This window comes from Dipteris shenzhenensis, chromosome 8 (genome assembly GCF_047967505.1).
Source record: "Dipteris shenzhenensis isolate YYH24624 ecotype China chromosome 8, Dip_SZ_1.0, whole genome shotgun sequence".
Lineage (NCBI taxonomy): Eukaryota > Viridiplantae > Streptophyta > Polypodiopsida > Gleicheniales > Dipteridaceae > Dipteris > Dipteris shenzhenensis.
Genome location: NC_141603.1, coordinates 56,988,701 through 57,007,590, shown reverse-complemented (window position 1 = coordinate 57,007,590; position 18,890 = coordinate 56,988,701). Strand labels below are relative to the sequence as shown.

Sequence of the window (18,890 nt, the reverse complement as noted above, 5' to 3'; positions counted from 1 at the left end):
CAGCCTATAGTGTGGATGCCTCCAAACTAGTTAGCATGCAATCAGAATTAAGGATACAGGGACGCAAACTGAAAAGTGGATGGCAGCTAATTGCATTAAACCAAGAACAAGGACTCTACTTTCTAGGATGATATACTTGCACCAAATGAAAATCAGACTATGTATACGGCCAACTACAAAAAGGCCAGTAGATTGCATTAAACCAAGAACAAAAGATGATATACTTGCAGAAAACGAGAAGGACCAACTACAAAAAGGCCAATAGATCCTACAATAGGTGCACAGGCAATAACCGTGCACAAAAAAAAAATCCCTTGTCTCCACATCCTGCTCTGTGGTTTCTGTGGAGACCTGGTGCATGTTGACGGTCAGAATTTCCAGGTCAAGCATTTGATTCCTTTTCTTGGTGCCTTGGCTTGAGCCCTTGCAGCTGCCGACAGCTCCAAGTAGGTCCTACTTGTGGATCTCCAAACATGTCCTCATGCTCAAGGGTATGGAGGAGAACAGTCTCCTGCTCAAGTTTGCTACTTGTTGCAGCAAGAATAGGCTTCTTCCTTAGGTCATTGATCCGCTCTGGTGGCATGTGTTTTGGTAATCACCTGCTGACCTTTTGAGTCATGTTGGAACCCACATCCACAAATATGAATGAAAAGGAGAGGGGTTGCTGGTTGTGTATTAACAGGCCCAAGGAAATGCCAGCGTATCAAGTAACTGACTTTTTGCTCATGCGATCCGTAAAGAGTGCTGTTCCCATCAGCGTATCAAGTAACTGACTTTTTGCTCATGCGATCCATAAAGAGTGCTGTTCCCATCAGGGAAGATCTCCTCCATATATCCTTCACCCAAGTAAAGTAGCATAAATTTCTTGCTCTCCAGGGGAAAATAGGCCATCTAAATCAAATTCCGGCATCCTACTGTCCACCTCTGTTGAGCATAGGTCCATCTGCTCTTTAAACTCCATGTCCCGTATCCTAGACATTACCTCTTTTGCATCATCCTTCCTGCCAGCTGCAGCATAGATGTTCGAAAGGACTACATATGATGCAGAATTTTGTGGACTGAGTTCAAATATGTGCTTAGTGATACGCTCTCCTCGCTCGACATCTGCCACGTGCCTGCAGGCACCAAGCAAGGCCAAAAATGATAAAACTGTGGGTTGGAATGGCATGTCACTGAGCAAGGCCTCTGCCTCATCCAGACATCCTGACCTGCCTAGTAAGTCAATCATGCAGTCATAATGATCCACATCAGGTGAAAGGAGATGATTTTGATTCATGGAAGTAAAGCAGCAGTGACCCAGATCAACCAATCCAGCATGGCTGCACAAAGCAAGAACACTGACAAGCGTAACCTTATTTGGTTCAACCCCTTCCTGCTGCATTTTGCTGTAAAATAGAAAAGCCTCTTTCCCCTGACCATGTAGAGCATGTGCTCCAATAATGGCGTTCCAGGAAATCACATCCCGCTCATGCATCGCATCAAACATCCTCCTTGCATTTCCCAGACTGCCACACTTAGCATACATCGTTACAAGGGCATTCCCTACAACTACATCTATCTCAACTCCTTTAACTACAATATAAGCATGCATGTGCTCCCCCTCAGCTAAAGCAGTCTGGCTGGTACATGCAGCAAGACCAGTGATGAAGATGACCTTGTCTGGAATTACCCCTTCATTGTGCATTTTGTAGAAGAGTAGGAGAGCCTCCTCACTATGCCCTTGCTGGGCATATGTTGCAATTATAGCAGTCCAGGAAACAACATCCCGCTCGGCCATTTTGTCAAAAACCCTCCGTGCACAGTCCACACAACCACACTTGCCATACATGTTAATGAGGGCATTTCCCACAACGCGATCCAGCTCTAAGCCCTTCTCAACAATACACGCATACAAGTGGTTACCTTCAACTAGTGCTGCCTGGCTGGCACAGGCGTCGAGAATGCCGACAAAGGTGACCTTGTCTGGCTTTAGATCTTCTTGTTGCATTAACTCAAAAAGCTGTAGAGCCTCTTTGCCCTTTCCATTTCGGGCATACACTGTAATCAAGGCGTTCCATGAAACCAGGTTCCGTTTTGGAATTTCATTAAATATCTTACGAGCATCCTCTAGGCTGCCGCATTCCCCATACATGTTGACAAGGGCAGTGGCTACAATAACATCCGACTCAACTCCCCTTTCCAAGATGCAAGCATGCATCTGCTCACCTTCAGCTAGTGCCCTGCAGCAGGCACATGCATCAACAATGCTTATAAACGTAATCTTGTCTGGCCTAAATCCTTCCCTTTGCATTAGATCAAAGTGTTGAAGGGCTGCCACACCTTCTTGATGCTGGGCATAAGCTGCTATCATGGCGTTCCATGAAATTGTATCCCGCTTAGTCAATCTATCGAAGATGTCATGTGCATCCTTCAGTTTGCCACACTTTCCATACATGCTTACAAGAGCAGTCCCCATGATAATATCCGATATAAAATCACCTTCCTCAATCCGCACATGAATCCTCTTGCCTGCAGCTATGGCTGCCTGGCTTGCACATGCAGAAAGAATGCTGATGAAGGTGACCCTGTTTGGCACAACTCCTTCCTCTTGCATTTGTTCAAACAGTTGAAGGGCTGCATTGCCCTGCCCATGCTTGGCATAAGCGCCTATCATGGCAGTCCAGGAGACCAAATCACGCTGTGGCATCAGGTCAAAAACGTCCAGTGCATCCTCCAAGCTGCCACATTTTCCGTACATGCTTACAAGAGAGTTGGCCAAGACAATATCCGGCTGCCCTTGGTTGTGCATGATGCGAGCATGGATCTGCTTGCCTCCAACTAGCGCAGCTAGATTAGCACATACAGATAGTATGCATACAAATGTAGCCTTGTCTGCTATCACCCCCTCCTGGTGCATCTGATTGAAGAGTTCAAGGGCCTTTTTGCCCTCTCCATTTCGCACATGTGTTCTTATCTTAAAATTCCAAAGAGTCTCATGCCCCTGATGCATGTTGGCAAACGAACGCCCATTTTTGCCAATAATTTCTTGAACACGCTTGCCAGGTGAAGCTGAATTGCGATCTTCCCAACACTGCCAAAGCAATTCGCTGGTGGCAGAATCAATCCGAATATCTGATCGTTCCAGAGCATCCTTCCACAATCGTTGGCCCAGCTGACCCGGCTCTTTTTCACTACAGGGTTGGTCTGATGCCAGCATTGCGCCAGTGCACGAATAAGGTTGGTTTATTGTTGTGTTCTTAAACTTCGCCCAGATTGTGTACTGCCATTCCCGTAGTACGTAATGTATCACCCTTAGATATCTGGAAGGCACAAACACTCTGCCTTGTTTATTGCAAAAGTTAATCGAAAAACCGCATGCGCCAATCAGCGCCATTCAGGACGAGCTGTTGCCAGTACATTTTACGGGGACAGTGCGAGAATAACTAGGCTTTGCTTCTAGGAACCTAACCCTATAGCGCATTCAAAATGCTTCATCAGTGACACAGCCCACACAAATCTACCGCATGGCATTATCCTACAGTGCGATTTTGAGGGATATATCATGTTTTGGATATTGATGTGGGATGAATATACCCAGGCGTAGGTGGTTTCGGCAATGCTGTTCAACCGTTCCCGTGCCCATAGAGTACGCACCAGGAAGGAAGAGGCAGAGAACGTAGTGTTTTGCAATTGGGCACTCGCCATCTTCCACAGTGATCACCCGTTGCTTTAACGTCCCTTCATTTTGGCCTGTATCAGTCGTCATAGATCTTACTTGTTCAAATGCTCTGAAAACACCTCTCTCTCTCTCTCTCTCACACATACACACACACACACACACACCCACTCACCCACCCCCTCCCGTCCCCTCGTCCACCTCCTCCCCTCTCCCTCCATATATAAGCCAATTTCGCTTACAATATGTGAGCGAAAAGATGCTACATGTAAGCATTTCTACACATACATAGAGAGTATGTCCCCAATACAGAGTTTGCTATCAAAATACCACCCAGGACCTTAGATCCATATAGATTACGGGTACCATGACCCATCTACCACGGGTCAAGAGACCCGCTCAGCTGGGTTTCAAGGTAGTATGTAAAAGTCTTTCATTTCAAGAAATAAAATTTCAAGTTTCAGGGTTGGCTCACATATCTAACGGTATACTTGATGTATAAACACTCAACCTTCAATTTTAAATAGGTGGCCTTCCATATTTGTTGTTTCAATTTTAAATAGGTGGCCTTCCATATTTGTTGTTTCAATTAATGGCCTTTTTTAAAACATAAAATAGGCCCCCACGATGACTTTTTTGGTGGATTAGTATTAGTAGCAAGCAGGATGAAAAATTTAAGCTAACCAAAGGCGTGATGATTAATCAATCTTTACATAATAGGCCCCCACGATTGACTTTTATTCGTGGATTAGTATCAGTAGCGAGGAGGATGAAAGATTTAAGCTAAGCGAAAGCACAATGATTAAAAGGTAAGCGAAAGCAAGATTTAATGGCTTTGGGAAGCTTCTAGCTTCCTTTGGAAATGTCCTTCACCGCCCTGCCTCCCTTATATCTTCCCTTCATTCCTACATCTCATTCTATGCCCTCTCCAACCCTCTCTCTCTCCCTTCATCTGTCGCCTCTCCTCTTCCTCTCTCTCTCTCTCTCTCTCTCTCTCTCTCTCTTCAAGCGTCATCTTCCACCTCTCTCTCACTTCATTAGCTAGGGCGATGATTAAACAAGCTTAATTAAGCTTAATCAAACACATGAAAACATAAACCAATCGAAATAGTTGTCCCTCTCTCCAGCTGTTGTTCAAGATGCAACAGCCACTTGCAACCATCATGGGAATTTTGTTTACAAAATTAGGGATCAGATGCAATTGATTCGACCTGTGAATGGTTGTTAGATCCTTAAATATGAATTTGCAAAGTGAGGAGAGCAAATAGGTGAAGGTGAAGAAGAGTGAATATATGGGTTATGGTTTCTTAATCTTTCTTTTCCCAGATGCTAAACACTTCATCTTTCTTCCCTCACATGCTAAATACTTCATCTGTAAGAAAGATGATGCAAGTGTAATCTTGATATCTATCCCTAATGACCTTAAAGCTCATCACCACCTACAATCTCAATTGTTTTCCCTTAGTACAATGGCACTTACGCTCCCATCTCTAGTTTATCTCCTCTCTTTCTCATCTCTACCTCTTCAATTCTCCTCATAACTTCAGAGTACCCCTACCTCTCTCCCTCATCTCTACCCCTTCCCCTACCCCTCATCTCTACCTCTCTCTCAATTTTCCTCTTAGCTTCAAAGAACCCCTACCCTCTCTCTAGTCTCTCTCCCTCATACCCCCCCACCTCCGCTCATCCTGTGGTGTCACGTCCCCTCTCTTTATAGCAAGTCTCTCAACCCCTGACCCCCTTGCATGACTACTCTATCAGGCCTCCCACCTTTGCTCCACCTTGCCCTCTCCTTGCAAGCTGAACCCCCTCACCTTCGTTCCATCTCTTCCTCACCTTCGCTCCCCTCTGCTTGCAATGCGACTACTCCCCTCAGCCCCTCACCTTTGTCACAAACCCCTCAGCCTTTCACCTCTCTCGAGTCCCTCTCCTCTCCTTGTAACATGAATGGTCCCCACCTCTTGTCATCACAAACTTCTCCTCATGGGCTACTCTCTCCATCCCCTTCACCTTAGCCCCACTCGCCCCTCCCCCTTTCTCATGATTGCTTTGTCTACGCACCACCCTTTCCCTGTGGTCACTCACCAACCCGTTGCTACTCTCTCAATGCATGTGACCTTGCACCTCCCCTTCCCCTCGAACCCCTCACCTATGGTCACGAGCCCCTCCTCCCAAAGTTGCTCTCTCAACTCCCTCACATTTGCTCCACCTTCCCCTCCCCTCCCCCCTTGTGAATGCTACCCATTGTTCCTATCCTCACTCACCGATTTCACCACCCCTCCACCCACCACTCCTCCTTGTAGCTTTTCTCTTAGTGCCCTGCACCTTTGGTTCCCACCCCTCCTCGTGGCTACTCTCCCTGCATCCCTCACCTGTGCTCCACCTCCCCCTCCTATCTTCTCATAACTACTTGCTCCCCCTCACTCCCCTCTCCTTGTGGTTGCTTGCTCTCCCTGGCTCCCCTCCTCAATCACCCATTCCACCACACCTCCCCTCTCTCCAGCCCCTCTTCAGCTATGACCCCGCCCTCCACTCAAAGATAATCTTCTTGTATTCTCGTATCAAAGAATGGTTGTGGAGTCAAAACATGGAAGTATTGTGGTGATCTCTTCAAGGAGTTAGGCAAGGCATGAAGAGGTTGCATGAAAGTACTATGGTAGATATCTTCAAGGAGTGTTGGGCAAGGCATGGAGAGGTTTTGCAAGGAGGTAGCACCATGTGGCACTATCATTTGAGTGCCATGTGGCATTGGTCTCTCAAAAAAATAGATATCAAAGGAAGAATGTGGAGTCAATGCATGGAAGTAGTGAGGTTGATTTCTTGAGCGAGTGTTGGGCAAGGAACAAAGAGGTTGCAAGGAGGGAGCACCACATGATAGTACCCTTTGAGTGCTATGTGATACCTCACAAATAATCAAATATAGATAGATAGATAACCTCCTAAAGCATTACTTAGACAGTCCTACCTTTAGGTGCTGTCTTGGAAACAATGGATTAAATAAATACTTAATCTCATAGATAGGTTCAAAGGGATGTTCGAAATATTTAGTCTCATAGATAGATTTGGAGGGATGTTCCAGTCCATCAACTCCTCCCTCCTTTATGGTCCCTTGCACCATCCTCCCATTCACCCCCTACCTTATGTTAAATCATTTTTCCATTTCTCTTCAATCCTCTCTTCTACTACCATCCCATATGTTTTTGTTAATACTTCCCTTTCCACTACCTTTGCTAGCCTTCCATTCTTCTGTACCAATAATAGAGGGGGTTCTATTTTATCTTGCAAATTGTGGTTTAAAATAGTAAAATCCAAGTTAGGAGCACACATTTACAATTGACACCTTCCATTGCACCATGCACAACTTGCTTAATAGCTGCATCGTAGAATAAAAACTTGATGTGGTTAAAAGCTGCTCTACTTCTGGTTAAAAGCTAAGAAGTAGACAGTGCTTCCACCCACACTTTTAGGACCCTCGGACTAAGGCTCTTATCTTTGACTCCTTGGTTCAACCAGTAGGCATGTACGATAGCCCTAGTTAGGGGCTGGATCTCTCAGACACAGAGTGGGCTTGGGTAGGGTGACTACATATCCTCTTGCTCTCACAGATGATCCGAGGAAAGCCATCAATGCCACAACATATCATTCAGTCTAAGTTCGGCGCTTCTCCATTGTAGCTAGATGCAGAATTCTAGAACATTACCTATCTACACCACGTCAGACAGTACGGGTCCAATACAGCGAAGCAACGTAGGTTGCCATGGCTAGCTCTGGTCTTCATCCATGGGCCTCGCAGACAGTGGGGATGAGAGAGGCTGGTATTCCCAGACACATAGGTGGTTCGAGAGATTGGGTCTTTACATAGATAGATGGCCTCCCTTCTAGTATAGCGTAGATGCTCCATTCATCCCGCTAGGATACCATGAGGTCATTCGAGAGGATCTACTAAAGTTGCACACATTCAAACAGGTCATTCGAGAGGATCTAACAAAGTTGCACACGTTCAAGACTTGGTTGGAGCTGAGGGAGCTTCCAACGAAGCTCAGTTTCTACAGAGACCATTGCCCCTATCGGACAGCTTCGAGTGAGCCACATCACACCGACTCCGCATTAAGAGCGGACAAGCTGAGGGGATACCAAAGGAGAGACGCCTATGCACATTATGTGATCAATTCAGAGGAGCACTTCATGTTCAGATGCCCTTGTACTATGAGATCTGAGATCGATACCATTGCCTTTTAAGGGACGGTTTTGGGCCACTATCCAGAATTCTCTCATACCCAGACCAGGGATGCCTCATTGCCTTCATCCATGAGGCAGTCCACCATAGGGGGCACTTACTCAGGACACAGAGATAGTCCTTAGGAACATGGCCTCTGACCCTTCTTAGAGCAGGATCATGGAGTCAGATCACACAAGCCTCGCGGGCCACTGATAGCGAGCACAACAAAGACCTAGAGCCTGAGGCACTCTGCACTCGATAGTAGACGAGCATGCAGATCCACTGAGAGACCTCCCATCCATGTTTAGGCTTGGGACACAACCCATAGGGATTATGATAGCCCTGGTCAGGAGCAGAGTCATTACCAAGAGATTGAGACGGGCAGCACCCGTAGATAGTCGTCAGCACTCCATCATTGGCTACACATCAATACCTCCTACAAGGTTCCACACTTAACAATTTGAGCTATTATAGGAGCCGAAATATCTTGTTACCTCCACCCATACTAGGTCCTCAGCCTCTACCTTCGCGAGTCCTTCCGACGGTAAACTAGGTGCTAGTGGAGGAAGTACTGTGTGACTAGGAAATTTAGGACCAATCCTCCAATTGAGGGGATTACTCTCCATATGAGGATTAGGCTAGAGTTAGGCTAAAGTTGTATGTCATTATGTATTACACGAGGATGAGTACATAGTAGTCTATCAGACAACCTCAAATTTGCAGAAGGCTAGAGATATGAACAACACAACCTAGAAGCAATCAATACAGTGCCATACCTATCAAGGATCCCATTGAGCGGGTGTGTGTCCATTCAAGACAACAATGACGATTAATTGGCCGATCGTGTGCTTTAAGTGCCAAGGACCTCACTTCCTTCGGGATTGTCCAAATAAGGACAACCAACTAGCACCCACTTCAAATGCACCTACGCCCTTGTGCTCAGGGGTTGTAGTGGACCACTTGTATTAGGATTGTCCTATGAGATGGCCTTCTACTCCTACTATAGACCCCTAAGGCCCATCTCAACCTACTAAGAATTGAAGGTGGACAAGTACCATCTGTCTCCTTAAATGTCCTCACCAGACTACAAGCAAAATCCTTTGACCAAGGCGGCCAAGTATCATCCGCCTCCTTAAATGTCCTCACTAGACTACAAGTGAAATCCTTTGACCAAGAACTTCAGAAGCAAGCCAAATAGGGAAAAAGGACTAAAGCCACATGTGCAAGAACTAAGAACGCAATGAGGATAGGCAAAGGCCAAGATGAAGTGACTATTCAAGATGGTTATGATGAGGAGATGGCCATTTTGACCACATCCCCATCTTCACACAAGGTCTCCTTGCGAGATGGTAAGTCAATTCTACCTCAACCCAAGGGGTAATGGGTTGGCACCCCCATCCAGTGGACTATATATCATGAGCGCATCTAGAATATCCCTACCCCTAGATTGAAAAACAACACCTATTGGATGTGTAGAACTTGGTACGCGAGTGCCAAGAAAAGATTAAGCAAAGGCTCAAGACCAATAAGGGAGATGATATAATCAACTAGCTCCCCAAACCATAGACAACCTCTTTTTGGAAGGTCCTACTCTAATGTAGCATATATTGAAGACCCCATCTTGTAACCTCGGGGGGGTCACTCATCATATGTAACCCTATCACATGAGTTCAACAGAAGGATTTTTTTTATTTATAAAATTTACAGAAATAAATATACATAAGGGACTATTTAAAATAGTTTTGGAAAACAGATTTGTATAGAAAAGGGGTACATTTTATTAATGAAAAATTTATAGATAAGCGATTTTAGAAATAGGCCTTGAACGCACATGGTATAGAGGGTTTATATATAGTGACCCCCCCGAGCCTGCAACAATTGAGAAATGGGGAGCACATGACCTTCTATGACTTTGAATAACTGGAGTCTATGCTTAAAGACCAATCTCACGGCCTCGAGACATAGCCAATTTAGACTCATTCTTGTCCACCAAAGTAAACATATCTGTGGTCTTGTGCTATGAGGTGGATTGCTATGATGGTTGGCCGATGCTCGTGATATTGGAATAGGGTTAGTGCTAGATGCAGTGTTAGGTTGTGAGGGTGGTTATGGTTGTAGTATGAAGCTTAAGAGTGTCCAGGCCATATCCATATCCTCTTCGATGTGGTTGAAGACCAACCTTGTTTACCTTGTCTAGCTGGTTCGGTGGTTTAGGAATCAACCCCATGGTTGAAACAATTAGCTTGTTACTCCAACCATTGAGCTAGTTCTAGACCAGCCTAGCCTAGTGATTACAACAATAAATTTGTTGGCCTTGGCTAGCCAGTCCAATGGTTGTCACAATAAGCTAGTTTAATTAGTCAACCAACCTAGATAAATTATTGGCTATCTAATCCAGATATTTGCTTGAGGAATCTGCTTGTTGGTTGTTAAGCTAGCTAATCCTGTCAACGTATACTAGCTTGCTACCAACTAAATGCCCATGTCTCCTAAGTGAGTACCCCATCGATCACCCACCTAGAACCTCATCATATATTACAAGGGCAAGCAAGTTTGATAACCTAAGATCTATGTGGGAGGCAGTGATTTGAGAGTCTGAGTAGCACCATATTGAATGCATTTGTGGCATTTTCTCACAATGTGGTGATAATGATAAGCAATTGTTTTTTCAAATGAACTGAGACAACCCTATAACCTTGAAATAGAGAAGATTTTAAAAGGTTGATGTTGAAATTAGACAAAAAAATGGCTATTGTTGTATGAGACTACTGCTTGACCGTAGGAGCTTTTATATTACTTAGTTGAATCCATCCCAAAATACATGTTTACTAATTTCATAGCTCATTAGCATAACAAGTAGCTTAACATAATTTCCTAAGGATGCAATTGTGAAGCGTTGATAGATTTTTTTGAAAATTACTAGATTCAAGCACATTAGTACAATAAGCAAATAAAATAAAAGGCTACGCGTTGATAAGTGATCAATTTTAATACAAAAGGTTGCGCGTTGATAAGTGATCAGGGGGCATAGGCTAGAGGCTACGCTGTGTGAAGTAGTGTAGAGATGCCATGTGTCGAGCTATTCGGTGTTTTGAACAAATGGATTGTGTCTCATTATTATGCCAATGCACCTTCATGAGGTCGAGAAAATCTCCGACGAGAGCGCGGGTGCGTGCAAAATTCAAATATTCACCCAGGAGTGCATCGCGTCACGGCCCCAAAATGGCTCCGAAAATACTTTTGCGATTGGCTATACCCAAGCAAACGTTGACCCGTAGTGCACATACCATTTCTACATTTTGAATGAAAAGAATCATGTGACAAATTATTTGTCTAGAATTCTTCTCTATTGCATTTGAATTGGCCAACCAAGGTCTTCCCAAAGTAATGACATAATAAAACAACATTGGGTGTAACCAAATCAAGCTTCTTCTCAATTTAATTTGTGCATGCATTCTATTTTGTCTCCAATTTTAAATCCTTGAATGGTCCAATATGATGTGGAATTTATTTGGGTCTAGTAATGGATAGGCCAAACATGATGGATAGTTGCAATGATTAAGTATCCTCTTTATCAATAGCAATTAATATACTTTTAGGATAAGCTACAAGGTGCCCATAATCAACCCCAAGGGTTGCATTCTTCATAAACCTCATATGGCACGTGCGAGCAAGCATGTATTTATAATACCTCTAATTTTGCATTTTTACATTTTCTCATGTAATTAATGAAACCCCTCTTGCATGTATAAATTTTTTAATCTTAAAATTGAGACACCCCCCATAAATATATGCATATAAATTACATTGATTTGCTATTTTATAAATCCCCTCATGCATCATGGCATGTAAGTCCCCACATTTAAAAAATACCCTATGTACTATGTACTATGTTGTCTAAGTAACCCCCCTGGTAACTAAAAAGTCCTTGAGATAGGACACAAAGTGCACATGATGTAGTAACATAGCTTGTCACTAACTTCTTCACATGGGTGCACTTAACATATAGTAAGTAGAGCCTCAACAATGGTGTAATATGCAAAGTATTCCATGAGGTGAAGTGGATGAGGTACAAAGGAGAAACAAAGATGATTGTGACACCATTAATGGAATTTGCAATTTGCATGATATATGTGGATTTAAAACAAAGACTTTTCGCTCAAAGCATGCTAGAATTTTTATTTTTGCAATATGCCCATCATGATCTCAAGAGATCATAAAAGTGTGAGGATATTGTAATTGGGTTGAAGCAATGCCCGAGCTATGCCATATTTTTCCTCTAAATGGAGACTACATCAAAGAGAGAAACAATGCTTTGTAGTTTAGGAATGGCACCAATAAACTCATTAATAAACCAGAAGGGGAGGATTACTTTGAAGTCCTCAATGGGTTTGAGGAGAATGAAAAATATAACTCATAATTTGTGTTATAGTGTACTAAACCAAAACATAATGTTAAGGAAGCAGACTTGGATATCCCAAACAAGTGCAATGTGGCCTAAAATGCTTCAAAACACAAATAGGCCAAAGGGCATGCTATCGGGTTTGATGCTATGTATTATTAAATGCAATGACCTTTGGCATGATTATGAGCCATATAGCAAGCAAGTGCATGGAAAAAGAAACAATTCAAAATTGTAAATAGTGTTGGATTTATTACAATATCTTTGCACATGCACAAATTGCACTTTTTCAACTTCTTCCATTTTAGGGTGAATCTAGATACCAATACCAACAACTATCAATGTTTTAAGACCACCATGCACTAGTCCTAATAGTTTGGATTCCAAATTTTTAATCCGTTTTGGTTTTCAACAAATCAAAAGAAAGTTATGGAGCATGCCCTCAAATGGGTATGCATCACTTTAGCACAACATTGGAGGCCCATTAACCCATGCATAATGATCTCATTTAGGTGTGTCCTTGGGTTGAGGAGAAGCTCATGTAGTGTACTTTAAAATGATCACTTGGTTGCATGTATGTATAGAACAAAATTTTGATATTTTTGTATAAATTGCTATATCCTATAGTCTTTAGGATGCATGATTCACATACAACATAGCACTCGTAATGCTTTAACGGTCTCATTCAAAATCCTTATTCCATAATTTTTTGCTCTCATGTTCAAGTTTTGGAATCTGTACTACAACTTGAAGACAGAGTTTGCCGAATTCCGTTGAGCAATGCATAAGTTATGGGTCATGCAAGATACCCATATACAAAAAAGTCCTTGAACCTCACCAAAAGTGGCTACACCCAAGCAAACAATGACCCCTACACTTTTTGAAACCTCAAACCTATGAGAAAAGTTGGAGGAATGTAGTACTTAAAAACATCAAAGAAAGGCCCTTTGATTCATACCACTAGATAAGAACCCATAGATGTTTGTCTACTCTCATTTAGCTAGAGCCATTAATTTCTAAATACAAGTTATAGCTAGAGAAAAGAAGGGCAAAAGGGTCTTCAAAATAGGTGTTGACACTCACAAGCACATCATAGGGCATTAGGGGAGAATTGGGGTCTCCAAAGGGCCCCCAATTAGTGTTTCCTAATTTCAAGGGATTAGTGAGGTATTTGAGGTGTACCAATGGGAGTGCTCCTTTTTGTAGGGCAATGCCATGTTGAGGTGGAGGGTAGGCAGACCTGCAAACAACCCCTATTGGCTACTCCTCTTACACTAGGGACCACTCAAACCATCCCCCCCCCCTCAACCCATGCTTGACCCTTCTCCCATATGCACCTCCTCCAAACTAGTGAAAGTTTAATCCACATGGGTGGATGAAACTTGATAATGAGACTCCAAAAAAAAAAAGTCCACAAGATCCTCAAAAATTGATTAATGCCTTAGAGAAGTACACCAGTGGTAGTGTCCCCATAGCAATGCCAAGACGAGTACAAGGATATGAAGTGCAAAAAACTGATAACATTGGAAAGACTCCAATCTCTGAGGGACCATCCAAAACTAGAGCAATAAACCTCTCCCTTGAAGAGCAGGAAGACAAACTGGTATTCATTGGGAAACAACTCACACAAGAAGATGAAACAAAGCTAAAAGCACTCCTAATGGAATACCGAGATTGCTTAGCATGGTCATACAAGGAAATGAAAGGAATTTCACCATAAGTGGTAGTACACACAATACCTATTAGGGAAGGTGGTCACCCTAAGGTATGTGGACCATATAGAACAAATCCAAAATATGGCACCATGATCTATGATGAACTAGAAAAACTCTTAGATGCAGGATTCATATCTATGAGATCGAGCACACCAATCAGGGATCACTATCCCCTACCCCTAATAGAAACAATGTTGGAAAAGGTGGCTGGGATGGCTTTGGTCGCTATAACCAAGAGCAAATTTCTCCTAACGACCAATCCAAAACAACATTTGCTACAGAATGGGGCATATTTGCTTATAGTCATGCTGAATAAGTTCCTACAGGTATTCTTGGACTACAGGTATTCTTGGATGATTTGTACATCCACTCCAACAAGAAAGACAACTTAAAATGTCCTAAAGAAGTTTTAATCAAATGCATGCAGTATGGAATCTCCCTAAATCCAAAAAAAGTAGTTGTTTTGGGACACATTGTTTCTCAACATGGGATTGCAACAATTGACATGGACAAAATCAAAATCATTTGGAATTTCCTCCTCCTAAAAATTCCAAAGGTGTGTACGCCATTATGGGACATGCCGACTACTATAGAAGATTTACCTTGCAGTATGCCATGATAGCTAGACCACTTTACAAATTGTTGGTGGAATTCTTATGGAGAAGAGTGTGACCAAGCCTTTGAGATTTAAAGTGGCGCTTAATCACAACACCCATCCTTATATCTCCCAATTGGGATATTGATTTTCATGTTCATACTGATGTCTCCAAGTATGCAATTGGGAGTGTGATTTGCCAACCTAGTGAACATAAGAAAGACTACCCATTCTACTTTGCCATTCGACAACTCAATGATGCAAATATTAACTATACCACCACAGAAAGAGAAGCCTTGGCAATGGTGTATAGTGTTAAGAAATTTTGACACTATTTATTGCTTCTACACTGACCATTAAGCATTGCTTTATCTTATAAACCATTCGTGTACAACAAGAAGAGTAACTAGATGGCTCCTCTTGTTTCAAGAATTCAATTTCAAAATAGTGGTCCGCAAAGGTGCACAACACTGCATTGCCAATCACATGTCTCATGTCAAGTTAGGAGAAGAAGCCACTAGAGTAGAAGATGACTTGCTAGATGCCACACTATTTCAAATAGATGATGTTCCATATTGGTGTGCAGATATCATTGGATACTTAATGATAGGTAGACCTCTGCTAGAATTGCAACGAGTCGAAGCCAAAAACCCATAATCAAATGATCCTATCAACTTAGAGCCAGCCAACTCTATAAAATGGTAAAAGATCACATCCTACATAGATGTGTCTTGTCACATGAAATCCCACTCATCATCTATGAAGTGCATGAAGGCATTGTAGGACGACACTTTGCAAGGGAAACAACATCAAGAAAAATCCTCCTAGCAAAATATTGGTGGCCAACCCTTTGGGAAGATGCTTATGACTATGCCGAAAGTTGTGATGTATGTCAAAGAACCATCAAACCCCAACACAAGGATTTCAACACCCTAACAACAATTACTGCTCAGCAACCATTTGAAAAGTGGGGGATTAACTTTGTGGGACCCATACATCTTAGATAGCCGCAAAGGGAACACAAGCACGCTACATCATTGTGGCCACATACTACTTCACAAAGTGGTCTGAAGCTAAAGCAGTAAGAAATGCTAATGCTATAAGCATAGCAAAGTTCTTGTATGAAAATGTCATTACATGATTTGGATGCCCCATTGAAATTGTGTCAGATAGATGAACACATTTCGTCAATGAGGTATTCCAAGAACTTTTGTCTAGCTTTATGGTGATCCACAGAAAAAGCACACCTTACTATCCCCAAGGCAATGGACAAGCATAGTCTACCAACAAGATAATATGCATTGTCCTCACCAAAGTAGTGGAGCCCAAGAGATCTGACTAGGCAAAAAAGTTGAATGCCGCCTTATGGGCATATCAAACCACATTAAAAGTCAGTACAAAATTTACACACTTTCAATTAGTGTACAACCTTATGGTCCCACTAGAGTTTGTCATACCAAGCTTACACGTAGCAGTGCAAGAATGCATGGGTGACCATGAGTCCCTCAAAGAAAGACTCTATCAACTAGAAAAGCATATAGAGACAAGGTTAGTGGCCTACCATGCCATGATAGCAAAAAAACAAAGAAGGAAGGCATGGTTTGATAGAAAACTTGAAGATGAAGAGATCAAGCAAGGTGACCTAGTTTTGCTCTACAATGCCAAAGTCCACAAGGGCAAACTGAGATATCTAGGTCAAGGACCTTATAGAGTCAAAAAGATGAATCCCATTGGAGCTATGTTGTTGGAAATATTGGATGGAGTCCAATTCATTACAGCAATAAACGGGAGTCGACAGAAGCGCTACTACATTAATACCAAGCCATCCCCAACAATAATGAAGATTTGGAAGCCCCAAGTCTTCCATAGTTAGCTTTAAATTGTATCACAAGCACTCACTGGCATATGCACATTTTTGCACATGTAGTTTGCACTAGCTTGTTACACATGCACTCACTAGCATATGTATGTTTTGGCACTCATAGGTAGACCTAATTAATTTCAACCTAGGGCTCAAAAGTGATGATTGAGTCTTAGTTTCCCTATGAAATCCCACAAATAAGGATATAGTTAGTCCCTACCTAGTTAATAGGTCACATGAACTCACATGATTTTGCATAGGCACATCGAAGATCGCATCAATAAAAGTATCACACACTTTTATTCCATACTCTCAAGCATGCAATAAATTCACAAGCAGGACAAGAAGCTATTCCAAATCTCAAGAACATTCAATGAGTATGCAGCCTTAGCAATGAGACCCCCACCAAACCTGCATACAGACTGATCTACAAGTTCAATGATCCGGCTGCAATCGTGAGGTAAAGGCTACTCCCACAGTAAGTCAACACGATGGTCATGAGAATAAGGACTAATGCAGTGGTCCCACTATTTTACAAATCCATAAAATAGAAACATGTCACGCACTCTACTCCTTTCCAATAGAGACATGGAGTGTTGAGCTATGCATAGTATTTAGAATGACCATATGTAGAGCTCGTGTGTCGGAGCTGTGTAGGTTTTAGAATGACTATATACCCATGGTGGTAAAGGCCTGGAGTGGCCTGTGTGGAGTTATAATGATGTTAGAATGATTACACCAACAAGTTTTAACAGATTGTATCTCATCATTATGCTAGTGCGATAATCAATATACCAAGAAAAAACTTGGCAAGAGCATGATACTACCCCAAATTTGAAATCTCACCCACCATCATGTCATAGCACAGTGGAGCATGGCCCCAAATTGCCCCAAAAATGTTTTGTGATTGGCTACAGCTGATCATGCATTGACCCTATGCAATTCTCAGGTGGGTCACTCATAAAATAGTAAGCATAGCACATGGGTTCAACATAAGGGATTTTTAATATCTTTTATTTGCACTATTTTTTTACGTACAAAAGCATACCATTTAAAGGGCGTATTCATAGATTAAATAGGAAATGGGTGCATTTTATTCACAAAAAATGCATAGATAAAGGGATTTTAAATTCAGCCATGAAGGCACGTGATACAGAGGATTTACATCTAGTGAACCCTGTGAGATGCAATTAGGTGAAGCATGCAAATACCTTCCTCATTCATGTCTAACAAATAGTATACCAATCAAGGAAATACCCAATTAAAAATTTGGTTAAACCATTTCTGTGCATTTTTTATCAAAGTACATAGGAAATAGTCCATGTATTCTTCATGTGTTGTGGCAATATTTATATGGCACACCTACAAGAAACTTTGAAGATGGCTGTATGGATCTTCATTGTTAGTACCTTTGAAATTTTAGAACTTACATTAATATTTAATAGGGCATTATATTTCCCTATTTGCTCCCCTAAATATTCCACTCGGTTGGCTCATAGAGGAGAAAGAAAGCTTGTATTCCAATGTGTGTAATCAACAAGTGAGGACCAAAGTCAACCATTTCGCCTTTTATACATGCCATCTTTTAAAGGGAGGTCCAACCATATTCTCTTTATACCACTCTCTTTTGTCATTCTTTACAATCATCTAGCTCTAGCACAATACTAGCTCTACAGACATGCCACGATCCCTGAAGTAACATTAACAACCAGTGGTGGCATATTGTTAACCAAACCAATTAACATAATTTTAGCTTAGCTAATTCTCTTTCACCAACCATGCCTTCAATGAAACTACTTGGATTTTCTATTCTACTATCTTTTCATCCTTTATCTTCTGTCTGCTGAGCTCCATCAGCCACCTGGAATAGGTTTAGCTCTCCAACAGGCAAGATTTGGAGTTCCAACATCTTATGGAAATTCATCTTGGACTTCCAAAATCTTTTGGTTTATAATGGCTTGGGAACTTTACTCGGATTGGTTAGAATCTAAACTTTTGTTTCTCTTGTCTTGATGGTCATCAACTCTAAAAACCAATCATGCAAAGCTTAGCACTTTTTTGCCAAAAATCAAAATAGCTTGAGGAGAAGTAGTCATATTTGTACATATGTTGTTATATCTAAGCCATGTGTATGTATACTTCACATATATTTCTCATCATGTGCTGTGTTTTGATAGAGAAAAAGTCAATATGGCCCTTTAGGGGGCTATTTTAGGGGCAAGAGCCATGTTATGTCCCAGGGCATCATTCAACTACCAAAAATAAATAGTAGCATATTTTATATATACTATGCTTTGTTTAGTTTAATAATTAATATTATTTGTGTGCCCAAAAATTTATTTCCCATGAGGTTAATGTGATTGTCCTAAAAAATCCCAATCAGTTTCCATGTGCTATGTTTTATTATAGTTTAATGATAGCTTGCCCAAATTGCACTTTTCAA

The 18,890-nt window shown here is 41.9% G+C and overlaps 1 protein-coding gene across 2 annotated transcripts; it reads right to left on the bottom strand.

Moving 5' to 3' along the window:
• Positions 1-209: 209 nt before the first annotated feature.
• On the bottom strand, positions 210-3,715 carry LOC147899726 (pentatricopeptide repeat-containing protein At2g03380, mitochondrial-like). 2 transcript variants are annotated; one of them, XM_087378262.1, is made up of 2 exons: positions 3,574-3,715; positions 210-3,299 (listed from the first exon to the last, which is right to left on the bottom strand). In XM_087378262.1, exon 2 carries the CDS (start codon positions 3,194-3,196, stop codon positions 839-841), a length of 2,358 nt encoding a protein of 785 aa, XP_087234388.1. In that variant the 5' UTR covers positions 3,197-3,299; positions 3,574-3,715; the 3' UTR covers positions 210-838. The 2 variants fall into 2 exon arrangements, with proteins under 2 accessions (XP_087234388.1, XP_087234387.1); XM_087378261.1 differs by having other exon boundaries at positions 210-3,715.
• Positions 3,716-18,890: the final 15,175 nt, after the last annotated feature.

Bases quoted from the DNA above. Each gene is read 5' to 3' on its own strand.
- LOC147899726 (XM_087378261.1), bottom strand. From the start codon at position 3,373: ATGGCGCTGATTGGCGCATGCGGTTTTTCGATTAACTTTTGCAATAAA.